This window comes from Diadema setosum, chromosome 22 (assembly GCF_964275005.1).
Source record: "Diadema setosum chromosome 22, eeDiaSeto1, whole genome shotgun sequence".
In the NCBI taxonomy this organism is placed as follows: domain Eukaryota; kingdom Metazoa; phylum Echinodermata; class Echinoidea; order Diadematoida; family Diadematidae; genus Diadema; species Diadema setosum.
This window is the reverse complement of record NC_092706.1, coordinates 9,986,158-9,997,120: the sequence shown is the minus strand read 5'-3', so window position 1 is coordinate 9,997,120 and position 10,963 is coordinate 9,986,158. Positions and strand designations below refer to the sequence as shown.

The following is a 10,963-nucleotide window of genomic DNA, read 5'->3' as shown; positions in this document are numbered from 1 at the left end:
ATATAATAATGCATACATAAACACATACATAATACAGTGCACTCCCGTTATAACGAAATGCTCGGGACCGGCAGTTTTCTTTCGTTATAACGAAATTTCGTTATAACCGAACAAATACAATATACAAGGAACCACGTATATTACGTTGGCTGAATACACTGCAAAGCTATGTGAAATGTGATGGGATAACTGTATTACAATAATAAACGCAAATTCCTGTCAGAAACTGTGTGAGACACAAGGAGCGAACACACAGTGGTGTGAAGCGTTCACCCATGCAGAGACGCTATATAAATGCTTGTTCCGCTACGTATTTTCGAAAGCAATTCGCATTTCGTTATAACGGAGCACAAATCTTTTGTTTCTCTTTGTCTGTGGCGCTCCGAAAAGACTTCGTTATAACGGAAATTTCGCTATAACCGTGTTCGTTTTAAGCGAATTTTGTACCATAGGCTTTAATGGTAATAATTTTGGGACCAGAAGATTTACTTCGTTATAACGAAATTTCGTTATAACCGTGTTCGTTGTAACGGGAGTGCACTGTATACAACTAGAGTGTACATTTCATAACAAACAAGTGAGGACCAGACAGATAATTCTGTAAGAATCAAAAAGTTTTTTTTTTTATTGAAGACATATGTTGGTACAAATACAGCACAGTCTGGACGGATTGATACCAATACAGTGTAAAGTGTCCAAAACGAACCTTAGCAAATTTGGCATTGTAAGTAACCCTGGGTAAAGAATTTTATGTGACGCCATATCTTACATTTAATTAACCATGGACACAATAATGATGAATACAAACATGCTGTGTCCAATAGCAAAAATACAACAACCACTGTTAGTACCACCCCATAGTAGACTGAAACACCCAATACACAATATCCAGCACAGAATGTGGATAGGCATGATACTGAATAAAAAAAAATGACACAAAACTTTAAAAATGTGTTAAATGATTTCAGTTTAGAGACAATTTGTCATAAGCAATAAGCTAGTAATTTTCTCAGCATTAATTCAATGCAAGAGACAATGGAAATTGTTGGCAGTGATGTTTAAGAAAAAAAAAAAAAAAAAACGTTATGGGTGATGTCATACATGCACACAAAGTATTAAATAGTCAAGGAAGAGACACAACTCCCCACTACTCAGTTATGCATCCTGTAACGTCAAACTCTGCAATGAGCCATTAAGCCGAAGTTATCAACTGCCATTCATTTTCTTTTCATTTAAGAACAAAAACAAAACAAAAAATCACAATTTTAGAATTGATGGATTGTGATTGTTAAGCACCCCACAGCTCATTCTGTGTGATACCAATGGGACAAGTTTGCACACTATGCTTTTGAAATACTGTATCAAAAAGATTGTTCTCAAAATTTCTCTTTTCGATTCTAAATGTCACAGGTTAACAACGAAATACACCACCTGAAGAATGTGCCCTCTTCAATCTATTTGAAATCACAAAAATACTGTTTCGCAAAAGGTAACAAAGGTTTATCCTAGTCTAGCAGAGCCCTGCCAGTACCATGCATTTATTCTGACATGACTGGTCAGAAGCAGTAATGTCATTCTGCACTTAAGTGTGCACAAATGTTGATTTTCACTGTATACACTGTGCTGGAAAAATACACAGTAGTTTGTCCACACTTTACATCAAATTATTTGCACTTCTAAACATCACACGTTACTGATATGAATTAAAAACAACTCTTTTTTTGGTGATGAAATGTATTTACAAAGCATTATATACAAAAACATATATTACAGTAATTTTTACACAAAGAAGGAAAAAATAGAGTATTAATAAAAGATAACTTTGTGACACAGTGTACAAAAACTTACATTATAAGTTGGCAAGACTTAAATGCTTATCTTCAACACGCTGAACAAGTACAAATACTTTTTTTTTTTTTTACTTTGAAATATCTACGGACAACTTTTGAAAACAAAACACTGGCTCTTTGTTTTTTTGACAATGAAAATGATAATTTTTTACTTTGATTACTCATCAAATGTACAACTTTTTTTTTTCTTGTCCCCTACCTCTTCAAACGTTCCACTAATGGAATCGATCATATCATGTCATCATTTGACATTCTTGTCTGGAGAAATACGCAGATTTCAAAGCTGATTTACAATCCATAAATCACAAACTGTGATGGCAAACCTTACCCTCAATAAAGAATGGGCTGGTTTGAGCGATCCAAAACCGACAGAGGCAGAATAATTATCTCATTAAAGAAAAAAAAAAAAAGCAACACACAGACAAAAAAACTAGCACCTTCACCACTGCAGGATGTCTGTGATAATGATTCGAGAAAGATGCCTATAGAATTAAATCAGCCATTGCAATCATTCAACATGTCATCATTTCAACACAAACTTTCATGCGCTGTTTTGATGCATGTGACCCATGAATTTTGGTGAGGCTTTGATACCTAGCTCCATCGTTCTTTTCTCTGCTCCTGTACAGAAATACGTGCTGAGAGAGAAAGAGAGGTAGAAGAACAAAGAGACACCTACCGACAAGGTATGTTCAGTTTGTTCGTCCAAACCTTTCACAATTGTATTCTGTTTCTTCACACAGTCATGAAAAAACAAAACAAAAACACTGTCGCAAAGCACATCTGTTGAAACACTACCAAAAGACCATTCCAAGCAGTACCATGGACTCATGAATTGACGCAAAGAAACAGATTTGTGATAAAGGAGTTTGGAAGAGCGGAGGGAATCCTCACAATGCCACTCTAACGTTGATCCATGAAAATGGGGGATATATGAAGCGTTACAGAAGTCTTCCTTTTCGTGGAATGGAGACCATCGGCAGCTTTTCCAAACATTTTTGTGACCCTGAGAGATGAGTTGTCAGTGTAGCAGACAAGTCTGATAAATTGTCCCCGAACCAAAGAAATGATACTACAAAACTTCTCACTCTCCTTTTTCTATTCCGTAAGATGCTTTCTCTTCTTTTAATTGGCTACCACAGGAGCCACTGCCACCTCCTGGTCTGCAGCATGGTTGATCGGCGACGATGATGACCATCTTGAGTTGACCTTTGAACCCACTTTGTCAAACCTGTGAAAAATAATAGAGGAGGCATTGAATAAAGTCCAAAGAAAAGTTCTTAAATGTATGGCATATGTTGACATGGTGTCTATTACAAAAGTTTTTCATCACTTAAATGGCTCTTTACAAGGCTCCTTTTAGAAATGTATTAACTGAAACATATGTATCTTAAGCAACATCATCCAATCTCATAATTATGCAAATCATCATTTGTTTTGTTTTCGTGATGGCTTTTTGTTTTTACTACACAACTACCCCATATATATTGTGCTTTGAATTACTCTTCAGAAGTAGTGAAACTGTAAAGTTGGTGAGTCATAGATCTGGACATATAACTAAAGAGAAGGAACATATTCTGCATACAGAGACTATCACAAACTCAGCCAGGAAATACTCACTTGCTCAGTTTGAAGAATCCCTTGTCTCCTTCTTGCTCCGTGCGCATCGCCTTCGCTTGTTCCGACTTCTTTGTTCCGCGAACTTCCAACACGTTCCTTGAGTAGGCTCCGGCACCTTTGTTCTGCTTCCCGCCTTTGCTGATGGCATCGCGATACTCGGTGCTCTGGCGATCTGCCCGCGTCGCCGTCTGGAACTGGACCTCGGCGCTGGATGGCTTCTGTTTGCCAAACTCCTCGTCGCGGTGCTTGTACCAGTCGCTCTGGTAGGTGTTGGCCAGAAGTGCCCCCATCTGAGCGGGGCTGCGATACGACTCTGGGACAGACCTGGCCACAGACGGGCAGAGATAAGAGAAATGTCATAGATATATGCAGCATTAATCATGATCCAAATGGAGCTGATATAGAAAGAACTACCCTGTAGAAGGAAGCAGATTTCATTTGTTTTGTTTTGCTCAACATGATCATTGATAAATTTCCAAAAGTTACATCCCATTTTGACTGAGGAGAAAAAAAAAATAGAAAAAAGCTTTGGCCACAAAGTGACTGGTCTTGAACTTTTCTTGAATGTTAAAATATGCATTTATCTGTACTTAAATATATCCATTCTGTTGCCTTTGAAAAGTTCAGTCAAGTCTATGGGGAAATTAATAAAGGCGAAGATACGGCAAAAGAACAAACTGATAAAATGCTGTAAAATGTGATGTGCTTGTCATCAGAAAAGAGCCATGAAGAATCTTCATTGTAGTTATCATGAAGAGCATATGAGAGAATATTCCCCAAGGACAGGCCAAAAATTATGCTTGTAAACTCACATTTGTTTGTATTTCTGTCGGTTTGGGGTATTGGCGTTTCTGTCCACCTGCTTTTTTCTCCTGAAGTCCTTGCCCTCTGTCTTGTCCCTTGGTGGCTTCCTCAGCTTGGACTCATCATTGGGGAACTTCATGCTTAGTTTGTCCGTCACTGTATCGCCGTGGCGCTCAAAGGCAGTCATCTTGTCATCCAGGGAGAAAGGGGGTCGCTGATAGTAACCTTTGACCTCATCACCATGATCCTCTGGCCTGTACTCCTCGTATACCATGTAGTCAGGCAGATGAGACCGATATTTGTCCCTGAGTGAAGATGATAAACACAAAACACTCTATCATAACAACAAACACATAAATTCACAAAGTGTACTAAGTTGACGCTATAACAATTTATCAAAAAACAAATAAACAAACACCTCCCCCCACTCCCCCCCCCCAAAAAAAAAAAAATGTAAAAAAAAGTGGAAGACAATAACATGTAATAAAAGTTGATTGGAGCTATGGATATACCAGTCTACATTTCAAATCATATTTAATTATTGTTTCACCAGAACTGGCTCATATCAGTTTTCAAATATGGAATATCATATCAAACTGTTTGGTAGAGGGTAGTATCCAATCATATTGAAAGTTATCAATGCAGAAATTTGATTGTATTTTTTTTATTTCGGACATAATGTACAATGGAATGGAGAGCTTCTCAATATCTACATCTATGGCCCGTTGTATAAAAGTTACAATTATGGTAGCTTTGCCATCCAATGGTAACGACCATGGCAACAATACTCAACAGCCAATCAAAATCAAGAATTCCATGGAAGTTGCCATTGGATGGCAAAGTTACCATAATTGTAACTTTTATGCAACGGGCCCCTACAGCATGTCACACGGAGTTGCCAAATTTGTCTTGCTCTCTAAATTCAACAGTTCATAACTTTTGTGTGTGTGTGTGTGTGTCCATTTTTTTCCTCAAATTTTCACTGATCTACTTTTCCGATTTTTCTGCTTTCATACAATGCAACATAAAATCAGATCAGGATGGAATTCCCACTTAATCAGAAGTGATCATGCGACACTGTTTTATTTAACACAGTCAAACTAAACATGCAGAAGGAATTTTGCACGCGTTAGTTCTTTAATTCGTTCATTTGAGTATGTTGCCATAAGAGGCAGAGCCGGGCCTCCTTACTTGCAGAATGCAAATTGTGAATGATCAGTATCCTGATATCAATTTCAATCAAGAGATTGAATTTATAACAACAACAACAACAACAAAGAAGAAGAAGAAGAAGAAGAAGAAAAAAAAAAACAGCGTTCTTGTATGTCAGGGCGTGCTTTTGCCTGTAACTTACGACTGTGATGCTTCATGTGTCTCATAGTAGAACCAATCAGCTCTTGGATAATCTTTGGGTTCTGATGCTCTTTTTGGAGGATCACGCTGCCTCAACAGATCTGCAATGGAAGATTGAAATAACAATAAGATATGGAATTCATATAGCACTTATAATTAACACAGGCATTCTCAGCACATTGATACAGAGAAAAAAGGTTGAATTCAAATACATATATGATTGTACACAATATGATTATGAATATCATGAATACAGCAAAATAAGGAAAAATAAATAAATAAATGGGTATATGAAGCATTATACAATGTCTATAATTTCCTTTTCTTGGTTTTGCAATAATTATACACACCTTAAGCCTGTCAGTGTTACTTGACAAAAGGTATCCCCCAAACATGATGTATCACTTGCACTGTCTAGTAAAAAATAAAACACCTCCTACCATATGTATTGTATAACTTCTACTGGCATTTAATCATTCTCTCTGACCTCATAAACAGACACAGAACATACAACGGCATATGTGACATGCACAAAGTATGCAAAGAGAGACTGTATTGTCATTGTTTGGTTGGAATCTTGTAGCTACATTGCCTCTCCCACATGGAATGGTAACGATCACTGAAATGGTAATTTAATTTAATGGTGTGTACACCAGCTGGCATAAAATGTCCCCCCCCCCCCAAAAAAAAAAAAAAAAAAAAAAAGAAAAAGAAAAAAAAAGTCATATCTAATAATAGGAACATGTCTGCAATTGCAGATTAAATTTATCAGCCAGTGTATAAACATGCACTCGCTATGCAACTCTACAGTGTATGTCATGGCTGTAGACTGAAAGGGAAACATTCATACAAATTTTGACAAAGAAACAAGTTCTTCAATGTTTTCATGCAGGCTAAGTAGATTTCCTATGTACAATCGAACAGACAAGCCAAGGAACCCACCCTTGCGACCGCCTCTCTTGCACAGCTGAATGTACTTTGAGTCTGTGTCCCTGATCCATCCACGCTTCATTCCCGTGGCATCTCGCTCATCTTTCTCCCACTCGTCGTAGGGAATGCCGCCCCCTAATGAAGGGATCTGTGATGCCGCAGGATACTCCACTTGACCGCCACTATCCTTCTTGGATGGAGCATGGTAAAACCAGTCTGTGTCAGAGAGAAAGTGTCAAGTGTCAATTATAGACCTGTTTCTAGTGGTTTTACATTGTAGACTCTTGTTTAATTACTCTTAAGTCTAACATGTTATGGGAACATGACAAATGAGAATATTTCATTAAAAAATTTAGACCCTAACCATAACGTTAGACTGTGGTTAGTGTAGACACTTGTCTACCCTTTAGGCCCCTACCCGTTAACGTTAGACTACTTCAAAGTATTAATACTATTAACAACGTAGGCCTACTTACGAGTAGGCCTAGCTTCAATGGACAATGCAATGGCCAACAAAACAAGACAATCAATAATCAGGTAATTTAGAGTGTCTGGTATTAGGCCGACTGTTAGATGACTAAGATCTGAAAGGAAATCATTTTAATATTCATTGTGATGCCAGTAGATATCTACAGATAAACGTGACATTAACACATTAGGCCTAACGTCGTCGATCACGACAAACGTGGTGATAGACCGTAACGTTATAGGTCTACCCACTCGTAATGGTGATCGTGGTGATTGCCTGATCAAAACTTAAAAGTGATAGGGTAAAACTTATCTAGAAACCTACTGTACTGACTGCCGACTGGAGTGGTAATTTAGCAAAATGATAACTACTTAAATATACTCACCTTGGGTTCCGCCTGCCATGTTTCTCACTACTATCGTACCTCCGAAACATAAAATGTAAGGTGAATAACTCGGTAGTAACCTACAAGATTTCACATGCACGATGAACAGATAGTCGCACTAGAATGGCTCTATCATAGAATTCAACTAACAACACGATTTACGTGGCGTGGGTAATCAATACAACTATGCAGCTGACAACGTAGCCAATCCGCGATAACTGCGAGAGCGCCGGGCCATCGAGGTTGTTTAGGTTTAGGGGAGTTGTCATGGTGGCGTATTGTTCGATCATTCCATGCGAGTTATCGTGTTATCGCGATTGCAGAAACGTGCCATGTGACCGTGAAAAATAACAGGTGACTTCTGTGAGCTTGCATTGCATGCGCATGGCCGTTGTTGGCGTGCTGTATAATCTGGTTATTCTAAAAGAGGAATGCACGAATGAGCCAGACAGTTGCTGATCGACAACTGGTTAACGTTAGAGTTTTTAATTAATTATGCTCCAGAGATAAACAGCCAAATGAAATCATCACCGGTATTTTTTGTAATTCTCCAAGTTTGTCTAGTAGTGCCGAAGTGTACCTCCAGAATTTGCGACACCTCAGTTTGTGGTGACTCTGGTAAGGAATTCGCTAAGCAGCCGTCGCATCAGCAGCAGCATGCAGAGAAGGACACAATAACGGGCGACCAGACGGGAAGCAAGCCGGAGGGTGCGGCGGGGACATCGACTGCGGCAAGAGGTTACTGCAGCTGCAGCATGGATGACGTGTGCACTGCAAGTACAACCGATAAAGACTGCTCAATGAAATGTGAGCAGAGGCCTGCAGCGTCGAATTCATTGGTGCTCTACAACCCCACTTTTCTCCAGCCATTTCGTCTCTCTTCTAGAACGTTTAATTTTGCGAATAGAGACTTTACTATTCGACAAAACTGGGCCGATTTTGGCGTGGCAGCAGTTGTTTGGGACTCAGTAGGTGCCTCTAACTTTCTTAGCAAACTAAAGTGCTAAGTCATTCTAGTATTTTAAAAACCCTTAAATCTACCTTTTCAGCTAATTTTAGCGGGGGGTACATATGGAACTCTAGTGATAATTCTTTTTTATACTGGTGTATTGTCTTGGTCATCAATGTATTAATTACAAACCGGGACCAGCAAAAGGGTGTATCACTGTATGCCTATTCTTTAAAAAAAAAAAAAGAAGAAGAATTTCTCCTTTCTAGACAAGCATTTGTATCAATATGAAATTCTCAAAGAAATCTTAAATTGAGACTTCACTTAATAACAGAATATATTAAAACTATGATGATGTCATGTTCCACACAACTGTAAACCACTAGACTCGTTCTTCAAAGCACTTAAAATGTGCCATACATTTGTAGATCTAGAGTAAAAAAAAAAAATAAATAAATAAATAAAAATATGTGTGTGTGTGTGTGTGCAGTGTCTCGAGACTGTCCCCGAGGAGCTGTCTGGAATTCTTCCCCAAATGGTCTCCAATATTCAATTAACACACTCTTTGGCAACTGCAGCTGTAAGAAATTATTTAGCTGTGTATTTTGTATCAAGGCTTACAGTTTATTTAAAGTTATTCTGATTATGGTTTACAATTTGGTAATCTAGGGCCACTTCTCATCATATGATGGCAACATCAGGCCCAAATGAAAAAAAAAAAAAAAAAAAAAAATGGCTACCGGTATTTTGAAGTGACTGTGTCATGACTTTTAGAATGTAGTTTCTTCTGAGTGGTTCCCTCAAAGACTAGAAAATCTAGATTTCTATTTCATGTGTTATGATTAATATGAAATCAAAGAGGGATCGGAATTTGTTGTACCGATTCCACACTCTGTACAAGAAATAGGGATAAAACTCTGCATAGAAGATACACAAGTTAAGATATAAAAGAAAATATTGACAGAAATTTATTAGAACTCACAAGAGCTGAGTAAAGCCATTTGTATGTAACCACAATTATATGAATGCTTTGAAAAAAATCAAGTTACCTTCATTTTGATACTGATCATATCTTATCGTACCTCTTACATAATCATCTCCTTCCCCATTTTTGCTCACACACTATGTGTGAAGGCACTTGTCCTTTGTGAATACCTGGAAAGCCAGTGCAAGACAGGGGATCTCATTCTACAGGGAAAGCGTGTCATTGAACTTGGGGCTGGAACTGGTTTAGTTGGCATGGTGGCAACTGCATTAAATGGTAATTACAGTGTTTGGATATTCTTTTCTTTCTCTTCCCCTTTCATTGTCATCAAGATAGATTGACACCCACATGCTACACACAAACACACACTTTTACTCTTTGAAATATACAGTGTATTCTAACATCTCTGTGTGTATGTTTGTGTGTTTTTCTGGTAACCCCCCCCCCCAAAAAAAAAAAAAAGAAGAAGAAGAAAAAGACAAACAAACAGACAAACAAACAAAGGAAGAAGTCTCGCATACCTACTTTGTACACACTTCCTCAAGAATGAAGTATAAACCTATTACTTCATGAGTGGCTAATGAATAAGAAAATTGACGTTCTCCAAGCTCACATTGCATGATGAGACACCTACTACAATGTATTTTGTACAGCTCTGAATTTACACAACGTTGTCACAATATACATAGGGATATGGCAACTTCTTTTTCGTTAGTTCCTCTCGCTTTGCGTGACCAATATGTTTCATGATACACGTACATTGCATAAATGGGTCAGACTGCACTTTTCTGCTGGCATTTGTGTTTTCTTTTCAGCAGTTGCTTCATTGAAAAGTCAAGGGGTAATATTTTGCAGTTTCATGTCTCGGCTATTCATGTATAGAAATGAATCTTACAAATGACTAATCATCATGTTATTCTTTTGCTATAATGTTAAATGTGAATACATGTGTACATGTGATATACACATAAATTTTGAATCTTACTCGGATAAAATGACCAAACAAGACTGATTTTCCTTCAGTGAGAAACTACTATTTGTTTCACTCTTTGTCCTTTAATAGCCAATGATCAAGTTTCTTGTTGTACACTGATTGTTAAAAAGCATTATATCAAAGTCAAAAGACTTCCACATTGTGTTTTACTCTTCCATCGATACACACTGTACCTGTTTCTAGGAGAAGTCACCGTAACTGATCGGGATGATGCCTTGGATCCTCTCAAAGAGAATGTCAAGCTCAACTTTCCACCATCACCTGAAAGGACAACCTCCTCATCGTCATCACCATCATCACTGAATGCCTCGTCAGGACCTGCAGTCAGAGCGCTGACATGGGGCAAGAATCTGGAAGAATTTTCCGCGACCTATGACCTCATCCTCGGAGCCGACATCGTATACATGGAGGACACTTTTCCCGATTTGCTCAGAACCTTCCTCCACCTGTCTCGGGAGGAGAGCCTCATTCTGTTCTCCTGCCGTATCCGCTATGAACGCGACAAGCGCTTCCTGCAGATGGTACGGAAGAACTTCCGCTTGGTGGAGGTTCTCCAGGATGAAGCAAGAGGAATTGTCATCTATTCTGCACAGAAATTGTCTGTATGATACATTGATTATTGTT

The 10,963-nt window shown here is 38.3% G+C and overlaps 2 protein-coding genes across 2 annotated transcripts; one reads left to right on the top strand and one right to left on the bottom strand.

Moving 5' to 3' along the window:
• Positions 1–596: 596 nt before the first annotated feature.
• LOC140245045 (uncharacterized protein C7orf57 homolog) lies at positions 597–7,594 on the bottom strand. Its single transcript, XM_072324638.1, has 6 exons — positions 7,412–7,594; positions 6,570–6,773; positions 5,629–5,728; positions 4,283–4,579; positions 3,471–3,794; positions 597–3,081 (listed from the first exon to the last, which is right to left on the bottom strand). Exons 1-6 carry the CDS (start codon positions 7,428–7,430, stop codon positions 2,976–2,978), a joined length of 1,050 nt encoding a protein of 349 aa, XP_072180739.1. The 5' UTR covers positions 7,431–7,594; the 3' UTR covers positions 597–2,975.
• A 335-nt stretch (positions 7,595–7,929) lies between these two features.
• Positions 7,930–10,963, top strand: LOC140245627 (protein N-lysine methyltransferase METTL21A-like). The gene is made up of 3 exons (XM_072325190.1): positions 7,930–8,379; positions 9,495–9,621; positions 10,523–10,963. Exons 1-3 carry the CDS (start codon positions 7,930–7,932, stop codon positions 10,945–10,947), a joined length of 1,002 nt encoding a protein of 333 aa, XP_072181291.1. The 3' UTR covers positions 10,948–10,963.

Coding starts and splice junctions, on each gene's coding strand:
- LOC140245045 (XM_072324638.1), bottom strand. Junction 5,729..6,569: donor CAAGAGAGGCGGTCGCAAGG/GTGGGTTCCTTG, acceptor CTTCCATTGCAG/ATCTGTTGAGGCAGCGTGAT. Junction 3,082..3,470: donor GGATTCTTCAAACTGAGCAA/GTGAGTATTTCC, acceptor TATTTTTCACAG/GTTTGACAAAGTGGGTTCAA.
- LOC140245627 (XM_072325190.1), top strand. CDS start 7,930: ATGAAATCATCACCGGTATTTTTTGTAATTCTCCAAGTTTGTCTAGTA. Junction 8,380..9,494: donor CAGCAGTTGTTTGGGACTCA/GTAGGTGCCTCT, acceptor CTATGTGTGAAG/GCACTTGTCCTTTGTGAATA. Junction 9,622..10,522: donor GGTGGCAACTGCATTAAATG/GTAATTACAGTG, acceptor ACCTGTTTCTAG/GAGAAGTCACCGTAACTGAT.